Here is a 9,621-nt window from a genome sequence, read left to right on the forward strand (position 1 = left end):
TGCAGGGGGCTGGGGCGTCCGGGGGGTCGCCAGGAGTGGCCCCTGGGTGTTCAGGGGCTCGGGAGGGCGGGGACTCACTTTGGGAGCCCTCCTCTTAGGACACCCGAAGCCGTACCCCCCCTCTCCTGGAAGCAAAGTGTCCACCTCCCCCGGGGGAGGGTCCTGCGTTGCCCTCAACTCCCCATCAGGGCAGATGGCCCGGTTTGCCCCCCACCCCCTCGCATTTTGCCTGCTCCCCGGGAAGGAGGGACTTCGAGAGGAAATCAGTCCTTCCTCTTGAGCCTGGAAAGTGGAAGAGGGACCCTTTTGCTACCGGAGTGGCCGAGCACTTGGGCGAAATGGGGAGTGTTGGCACAGGGGCTGCCTCTTTTTTGATGCTTCCGGTGCCTTGAAAGTGGGGTCCGTGTCTTTTGGAAAGGGGGGAGGGTCCTAACAGTGTTTTGAGGCGTGATGAGACGGTGGAGGTGTCACATGCTGGTGTGACTGACCTCCCCAGCTCCATTTGCGGCCTCCCCGCGTCCTGGAGGGAAGGAGGCCTGTAGAATGGGAGAACTTTGCCGCCCTCCCGGGAAGCCGACCGGCTGGGGGCCGACCGAGCGCATTCCCGAGAAAGAGTGCTTTCCCTGGGTGGTTCGGCGCCTCCAGGGCAGAGTGGGAGGTCCCGTTAGGTGGACGCCCTGTTCCCGCCCAGTGTGGTCTGTGGCTTTCTCACCTGTGGGGTGGGACCGGTAGGGTTCTCATGTGCACTTCATCTGGACGCCCCCCCAGCTGCCTTGACCACGTTGTAACAGGGCGAGTTGATAGGGAAAAGGCTTCATCCCAAGAGCTTTAGCTCAAAAGTATTAAAAAAAAAAAATGGGGAGAGGTGGAGAGAGAGAATCTTAGTTTAGCTCATGGTTTGTGTTTCTTTGGAAAACTTGTGATAATCCCACTAAGGACTCTGGTTCTAAATTTGTTGGCTTGGAGTTATTTGAAGTTGTTGTTTTTCACGTGTCTACAATGTAACACGTGTGCCCCCAGAGGGTCTTTTGTTTTGATGGAATGAAGATTTCAGATGCCTTTAAGCCAAAACATCCCTGCAGTTTGTTCACCACGTGCAAAGATTTTGAGGGCGAAGAAGATAAGGTCGTGCTATTCAGGGTCTCGAAGAGCCAGGCTGCAGTCACACCCTCCCGTCCCCTGGCGGAGGCAACCTGGGGACCCTCCCAAGGGCAGAGCAGTGTGGCTTGCCCGTCCCGGCCCCAAGCAACGTAGGAGTAAATCTCTAGAAAGGGAGTTTTGAAACTCCTCTTGAATACCAAGGCCTCAGGTCGGTTCCGAGAAGTTGAGCCAAGCCCCAGGGAAGGTTGGTGGTAATCTTCTGTGCTTATGATTTTGTTTCTAGATCGCAGCCAAAATTGGAGGCGACGCTGCCACCACAGTGAATAACAGCACTCCTGATTTTGGTTTTGGGGGCCAAAAGAGGCAGTTAGAAGATGGAGGTAACTGACTACCTGCTGGGAGGTGCCTTTGTGTGAATGTGGCACAGAGTCAGGGGGAAGCCCACTGCCATTTGCTCCTTTGAAACCTCCCCCGTCCCAGCTTTGTTCATTCTTTCTGATCAGGCTGCCACTCTGGGGTATCAGGAGGCTGAGGGGAGCAGATTGTGACTAGGTCCAAGTTGTGAGTTCTCAAGATCGCTCCTCCCCTTCTGGTAGGCTTGGGAAGTGCTCACGGTTTCAGCAAGACCCCACATAAGTGCAGGTCCGCTGGCCCTGGGGCCCTGGCCCCCGGTAGCCGGTGATCAGTGTGGGGCTCACCCCAAACCGGACTCTCACTCCGGCCCTCCCTTCCCCTGGACTCAAGTGCCACCGTCCTTGTTCCCATTTGGAAGGACCATTTCACACTCACTGCTGGTGGGACTGACAGAAGTCTGTCCCCCTCTGGGGCTGGTCCCTGCTACTCTCCTATGTGGGCTCTGGGGGTGGGGGAGGGGGTTGTTTGCCAGGCCGTGTGGCACCAGCCTCAGATTTGAGGCAGCTGTGGGTGGGTGGGTGCAGCATCTGACATCCTCTCTTTTTCACAGACCAACCGGAGAGCAAGAAACTGGCTTCCCAGGGAGACTGTAAGTCCATTGGATGATGCAGGCAGAGGGCAGCTTAGGGTCTTAAGAGGTTCTTAGGAGTCGGGAGCTAGAAGCTCGAGGCAGATGGCATCGCCCTCTGTGGAGGCTCGAGGTGTTCATCATCTGGGGTCCGTGAGCTTTAAGGATCCCAGAACCCCCAGAGACTGAGGCAGCGGGCAGGCAGTGGGTGTGCTGATGTGAGGTGGGTTTATCACACTGGAGTGCTCAGGAAGGCTCAGAAGCTCTCTAGTAAGTTCCAGCCACTCCTCACGCAGGCAGGAGTGTGGGGGGACCGCAGTGCTCAGGGGCCCAAGCAGGAGCCAGGCCAATCTTAGCTTTGGGTTTTCTCTCCGCAGCCATCAGTTCTCAACTTGGACCCATCCATCCTCCCCCCAGGTAAGTCACGATTTGGAGACGCCTATTTCCTAGTCTGTCTGCTATCTCTGGACTTCCTTGCTGACATGGGGGTAGCTGTGTCTGGGGGCTACTCCGTTTTGGGGCCTTGCCCGCCCCATGGCTGCTTGGCCAGAGAGAGGCCCAGGGGGCAGAAGAGCAGCCTTAGCTCCTGTGTGGGCCTGTGTGGGCGGCCCTGGGAGGGGAAGGTAGCATGTGGCTGTGATGGAGGAGAGCTGGGCTCTGACTGCGCTGAGACCCTCAGACTGCTGTCTTCCCGGAGGGCAGGAGCCCGGCCGTGGGCTTCTTGTCTGCCTTCTGCAAGTGCTTGATCCCCGAGAGCTGGTGGGGCTTGGGGTTCTTCACGACTTTGCCCCCCAGAACGAGTTCAGTGGATCTGACAGAGAATTGTTTGTGAAGGACCATGGTCTTTTTTTCAAATTCTGTAAAATACAGTAAGGTTGGTTTATTAGATGAGGAATGTGAAAAAGATCAAATCTTTTTTAAGTGGAGAGGCCTGAAATGACTCTCAGAGTTCTGTAAACCTGTGTGAGTGTTTGCCCTGAGTCACTGGAGCAGCACTAGTTCAGGGACCACTCCGACCCCCAACCAAACCTCTCGTGGCCTGAATGGGGAAGCTGAGGCCTCAAGAGCTTGAGTGGCTTGCTGTGGGCAGAGGGAGCCCTGTGCTCGCGTCGGATTCTGCTTAGGCCCACACGTGGTGGGAAGCAGGGCCAGAGACCGGAAGCATCAAGAGCCCTGCGGGTTAGGAGCTGTGGCTTCCAGGGCCCTTTTCTCCTGGAGACCCTCTGTGTCTTCCATTCCCCTCCTTCTCCTGTCTCCTTTCCCACTTGAGACTTGACTGTTACCATCTGTCTTCGCAGGACTTCGATGACAGAGGAGTACAGAGTCCCAGACGGCATGGTGGGACTAAGTGAGTGAGGGTCACTTTGGGATGCCCATCGCGCCCTGTCGGGGGCTGCGCCCTGGGAGCCCCTGCTGGCCCAGAGCCTTTGGTCTGAGCGGGCCTCCTGTAGTCTGCTCCGCTCTCACCCGTCTGCTCTGGGCGGGGAGAACAGTGAAGCTCTCCGGGGCAGGGGCAGGAAGCCCTGTCACACGGTCTTCTCAGTGCTGGGGTGCCCTCACCAATCTCTCCTTTTTCCCTTTTTCTCCACCTAGTCATTGGCAGAGGAGGTGAACAGATTAACAAAATCCAGCAGGATTCAGGCTGCAAAGTTCAGATCTCTCCAGGTATGAGAGCCAGACTTGTGGGCGCAGGGTTGGGCTGGGCTCCTTGCACTTAAGTTAATAATCAGCTGACTGGACAGAAGTGAAATGGGTTGGCGTTTACTGAGTGCTTTCTGTGTACAGCACAGTGCCCTGTGGTATGGCTGCAACTTTGGTTTCTTCCATCTTACGCTTGCAGGGGGTGGGCTGAGGTGGAGGGCCGAAAGTTAAATACAGGAAGTCTTGTTCTAGGGGCACCTGGGTGGCTCATTGATTAAGTGTCTGGCTCTTCATCTTAGCTCAGGTCTTGATCTCAGCGTCGGGAGTTGAAGCCCCGCATCGGGCTCCATGCTGGGTTTGGAGTCTACTTTAAACAAAAAAGTCTCGTTTGAGATCCTGCTCTAAACCATTAGTTAAGTCACTATTTGAACTAAGCGTCTAGTGAAAAACTGGTGAGAACACATGAAGCAAGGAGGTGCATTCAAAGGAATGACTTTGAGGCCTGGTGTAGATTTGAACCCCAAACAAATGGCTGCTGTGCAGGGGTATCTGACAACTTGTGCTAACATAGTGGGCTTCATAGACCGTGAAGAGAGCGTGTGCGGTCGTCAACTGTGGCACACACTAGGTCAAAAGTGGCCTAGGTTTGGGACGTCTCCTTCCATCTCAGCCTTGTTCCTAAACGCTTGGTCACCTTTACTGGACCGTAAGCTTCCTGACCTTGGTCTTGAATAGAGCGGCCTCCTGGGTGTTTGGTGAGGTAGCAAGTTGTCAGGCTGCTGAGTGGTGGCAGAAGTGGCCACTGATTGTGCAAGTTTCCTCATCCCCGTAGAAAGCCTGTCTCCGGTATCCACAGGCTCAGAAAGGCATTGACCCTATCTCTTCTCTCCAGACAGCGGCGGCCTCCCGGAGCGCAGCGTATCCTTGACAGGAGCCCCGGAGTCTGTCCAGTAAGTCCCTGGCTGGGCCACTGTGATGAGGGGAGCAAGCAGACGTTCTCTCCATCTTTTGGAAAGTTAGGGGCAACACCCACCACGTCCCTCAATCATCACCCTCGCCAGGGGGCCGTACTGACACTTTGATTCCCCTGACTCCGAAGATCTGGGAAAACAACCCGAATAGCCCCAGCCCCGGGGACGGACCCTCTTCCTCATCGTCATTTGTCAGACGCGCGTGTTGGAGTCACCGTCTTCCCTTTGAGCTGGACGGGGCTGTCAGACCAATACTGTCTCGGGTGTCTGAGTCCTGCTCTTCTCCTTCCCAGGAAGGCAAAGATGATGCTAGATGACATTGTCTCTCGGGGTCGTGGGGGCCCCCCAGGACAGTTCCACGACAATGCCAACGGGGGCCAGAACGGCACTGTACAGGAGATCATGATCCCTGCGGGGAAGGCTGGCCTGGTCATCGGCAAAGGCGGCGAGACCATTAAGCAGCTGCAGGTGAGGGGTGGGACGGAGGACAGAAGCCCCTCCTGTCCCAGGAAAGTCTCCTTCCTGCATCTGGTGTGCACGCCCCACCGGCTGCTTTTCAGAGCCTCTTACCCTTTGTGATCATACCTGCCCCCTCGCGTGCACTAGCCCCAGAAAGTCCTTTGAAAGTCCAGCACTGACTGTCCACATTGGTTGTGAAGGAACGAGCTGGAGTGAAGATGATTTTAATTCAAGATGGCTCCCAGAACACGAACGTGGATAAGCCTCTTCGCATCATTGGGGATCCTTACAAAGTGCAGGTGAGAACCTTGGGGTAGTGGGGCATCTGGAGAAGTGAGTGACAGATGGGGCTGGGGATTTGAGTGAAAGGGGAAGGGCTTTTCAAGAGCACCCTCGTGCTGAGCTCTTCCTTCCCAGCGCTGGATGTGAGTAAGAGGGCTAATATCTCATCTTTTGTTTTCTCGTCTGGAAAATGGGGGTTGCTGGCTGCCCTTTCCACTCAGGGCGGCAAGTCAGGAGCTCAGCAGGGCGCTGTGATGGGCTCAGCCTAGGCCTGTGAGCCCTTGGGTGGCGGGCAGCTGGGGGAACCATGTTGGAGTAGAGCACACCCCGTGTGTTTGCAGCAAGCCTGCGAGATGGTGATGGACATCCTCCGGGAGCGTGACCAGGGTGGCTTTGGGGACCGGAACGAGTATGGATCCCGGATTGGCGGGGGCATCGATGTGAGTGCAGACCTCCCACGATAGTGGAGGGCCGTGGAGTGGGTGTGGCTCACGCTCGGATGGGCAGAGGGCACCGGAGCTGTGGGGGACAGGATCCAGTTGGACCCTCCCGCATCCCTCCCTCAGGTGCCAGTGCCCAGGCATTCTGTCGGGGTAGTTATTGGCCGGAGCGGAGAAATGATCAAGAAGATCCAGAACGACGCTGGTGTGCGGATACAGTTTAAGCAAGGTCAGGGGCTTAGCCAAAAAGATGAGCTGGGTGGAGGGGGGCTGTGTCCACCAGCTCTGTCCTCGAGGTCCTTCCGAGGGCGCTGCAGATAGCTTGGCGCTGCAGTGTGAGCCTTGTTAAGGTTGAACCTCTTCGTGATGCCTCCTTCCTCACAGTGGAACGGGATGGCCACGCGAAAGAGTTGGTGAGGGGCACGTTTCCCAAGTCCACAGGCGATGTGTTCTGTCATCAGATCCGTCCCTTTCCTGTCCCCACGACATGGCCCGTCCTGCCCTGGCATCCGGACCGGATCAGATCACTGCCCCAACTTAGAGTCTCCCCAGTGGCAGGCCTGTGGGGAGGAAGGATCGCCCTGTTGCTTTCTGGAGGTTTATTGTCCTCAGCTCTGTAAAAGGCACCTGTTAGTTCTGGGGAGCCCCATGCAGGAAGAGGCCTCGGCGACCGCCCTGCCCTAACTGGTCGGTTTTCTTTTCTGGAAACGTGGGCCCACGCACGTTTCCCCCCCGCTCCTCAGTACTTGGAGCGTGGTGAGCGGCAGTTTAAGCTTGAGATATTTCTGACACCTGGCTTGGCATGGCGTCCCCCTTGCAGAGGCGGTGTTATGGGGGCTTGGTGTTGCGCTTTTCCTTAAAATCCATCTCTGTTCTCTGGGTGCTGGCTTCAGACGATGGGACAGGTCCCGAGAAGATAGCTCACATAATGGGGCCCCCTGACCGGTGTGAGCATGCGGCACGGATCATCAATGATCTCCTCCAGAGCCTCAGGGTAGGTGGCCCCGCAGTGAGCTGCCAGCAGCTGCTGAGTGCAGAGGGGACTGGCCCGGCCCCCCCGCCCCGAGAAGTCCAGGGGCCAGGCTGGCTCTCTTTGTTCACCCCCGTTGTCTCCGTGTCTTTCAGAGTGGACCCCCAGGCCCTCCAGGGGGTCCTGGCATGCCCCCCGGGGGCCGGGGGCGAGGAAGGGGCCAAGGCAACTGGGGCCCCCCTGGCGGAGAGATGACCTTCTCCATCCCCACTCACAAGTGTGGGCTAGTCATTGGCCGAGGTGAGTAGGCCACATGTGCCCCCCCACTCCCCACCTGTCCTCTTCTGCCCACCCTTCACTGCCTGTGGCTCCCGCAGGTGGCGAAAACGTGAAAGCCATAAACCAGCAGACAGGCGCCTTCGTGGAGATCTCCCGGCAGCTGCCGCCCAACGGGGACCCCAACTTCAAGTTGTTCATCATCCGGGGCTCGCCCCAGCAGATCGACCATGCCAAGCAGCTCATTGAGGAGAAGATTGAGGTGGGCCCGGCGAGGGGTTCTTGCAGCCTGGATCCACCTCCTGTTCTCAGCCGACCCCCTCCACTCACCATCTGCCTCTCTTTCCAACAGGGCCCCCTCTGCCCAGTTGGACCAGGCCCAGGGGGACCAGGCCCTGCTGGCCCCATGGGGCCCTTCAACCCTGGGCCTTTCAATCAGGGGCCACCTGGGGCTCCCCCACAGTGAGTATTGTTCTCCACCTCCTGGGATTTGGGGCTCAGGGGCTGCCGTGCTGGCAGGGAGAGCTACGGCCCTGTTTTCGTTCATCACAAAGATGTGTTAATAGCCTCGGTCCCGGCCTGGCCCAGCTTCCTGTTCCACAGACGGCACAGACGTTGACCCTAGTCTCCTACCTGATGGGCAGACTTGTGGATGTTGGATTTGGGGGACTTCACATCCCTGGGCTGACACAGTGTGTGCCCGTTGGCATTGATCATCTCCCCTTTTTCTGGGCGAAGAGCCTGTGGCCGGGCCTGGGCCCCTTTCCTGCCAGCTGGCCCTGCCCCCATGGAGCAGCAGTCCTGGCTCATTTGTCCCCCCTTCTCTGTCCTGCAGTGCGGGGGGTCCCCCTCCTCACCAGTACCCACCCCAGGGCTGGGGTAATACCTACCCCCAGTGGCAACCACCTGCTCCTCATGACCCAAGTAAGTACGGCTGCCCAGGTGTGCAGGGCAGGGCCTGAGCGCCCAGGTGGGGAGGGCAGGGCTGGCCTCCTGTGACGCCCCTCAGCCCACACCGCCTTCCTACAGATAAAGCTGCAGCCGCTGCAGACCCCAACGCCGCCTGGGCCGCCTACTACTCACACTACTACCAGCAGCCCCCAGGCCCCGTGCCCGGCCCCGCGCCGGCCCCTGCGGCCCCGCCTGCTCAGGGCGAGCCCCCTCAGCCTCCACCCGCCGGCCAGTCAGACTACACTAAGGCCTGGGAAGAGTATTACAAGAAGATCGGTGAGTGTGCGGGCCACCTCGGGGGCTCGGGCCAGAGGCTGGGGGGAGGTGGCCGCATCAGCGCCGTCGTCTGCCCCCCTGCCACCCCCCTCCTGCAGGCCAGCAGCCCCAGCAGCCCGGAGCGCCGCCGCAGCAGGACTACACGAAGGCCTGGGAGGAGTACTACAAAAAGCAGGGTGAGCTGCTGGGGCTCTGGGGGCGGGGCGGCGCTGGGCGCAGCCCTCCAGCTCCCGGCCTCGCTCGCTCACCCTCTGCCTGCCCGCAGCTCAAGTGGCCACCGGAGGGGGTCCGGGAGCACCCCCAGGCTCCCAGCCAGACTACAGTGCCGCCTGGGCTGAGTATTACAGACAGCAGGCCGCTTACTACGGACAGACTCCAGGTCCCGGCGGCCCCCAGCCTCCACCCACACAGCAGGGACAGCAGCAGGCAAGTGGGAACTGCCACCCTCCTCCTCCTCCTTTTTCCTTCCAACCCCCGGCCACCGTCCATCCTGCCTTAGTGGGTAGCGCCGGAAATCCCTTCCCCTGCGGGGTGTGTCCTTGATGCCTGCAGCGGGGGCCGTGTGGCCAGAGGTCTCCGGGAGTCCCCACGAGCTGGGGAAGTGTGCGCTGGGTCCAGAGGTTAAACGAAGAGGCCTCCCTGCGCCGGCCCGCTTGTTCCTGTCACGCTGTCGCGATGCTGGGGGAGAGCGCGAAACCAGTACCAGGTGGAACTGTTGAACTGGTGGGTAGTCCTGGGGGTGGGGGCAGGCCAGCGCCACAGACGTCGGTCGCCATCCTGGCTGCTAACTCGCTCACTCAAAATCTGGCCACTCGGGAAGAAAACGGATGTGTTTTCCCCTCTCCGCGTTACTTTTTTGGGTTTTGTTCTTTGCATTCTTTTATTTTTAACCCCATGGTCTTTTCCCCGTGTCCAAGTGACTGTGTGTTGCAGGCGGCCCCCGCGCGGGTCAGCCCTGGCTCTGGCGGGACTCGGGGGACTTGCCAAGGGGGCCAGGCCCAGGGCACCCCCCGCGCCCCCTCCCCCGGGCTCTGCCTCCTCCGCTCTCGCGCCTGCCTCTGTGTCCCGGTTTTGTCTGTGAAGTGGGCATGACGATCGCCGCCACCTTCCAACCTACCTCACAGGGGTGTTGTGGGGACACCGTGATCTCTGACATTGTCATGTTGTGATGCGCCGGAGCACCTGCCTTCCTGAGGACAGAGGGCACCCCTCCTCCCTCCCAAACCCCGAGCGTGCTTCTCTCCCTCTACCCCTCCCCTCTGTCTCTGCAGC

The 9,621-nt window shown here is 59.1% G+C and overlaps 1 protein-coding gene across 1 annotated transcript; it reads left to right on the top strand.

The window, feature by feature from the left end:
* The first annotated feature begins 543 nt into the window (after window positions 1-543).
* On the top strand, window positions 544-9,615 carry KHSRP (KH-type splicing regulatory protein). The gene is made up of 19 exons (XM_077750538.1): window positions 544-651; window positions 1,385-1,481; window positions 2,066-2,104; window positions 2,461-2,500; window positions 3,382-3,431; window positions 3,677-3,748; window positions 4,617-4,674; window positions 4,989-5,163; window positions 5,355-5,453; window positions 5,778-5,876; window positions 6,003-6,105; window positions 6,770-6,870; window positions 7,002-7,146; window positions 7,224-7,384; window positions 7,475-7,584; window positions 7,958-8,046; window positions 8,152-8,349; window positions 8,448-8,525; window positions 8,615-9,615. Exons 1-19 carry the CDS (start codon window positions 544-546, stop codon window positions 8,890-8,892), a joined length of 2,100 nt encoding a protein of 699 aa, XP_077606664.1. The 3' UTR covers window positions 8,893-9,615.
* Window positions 9,616-9,621: the final 6 nt, after the last annotated feature.

The sequence above is a fragment of the Crocuta crocuta genome, unplaced genomic scaffold, assembly GCF_008692635.1.
Source record: "Crocuta crocuta isolate KB4526 unplaced genomic scaffold, BGI_CrCroc_1.0 scaffold110, whole genome shotgun sequence".
In the NCBI taxonomy this organism is placed as follows: Eukaryota; Metazoa; Chordata; class Mammalia; order Carnivora; family Hyaenidae; genus Crocuta; species Crocuta crocuta.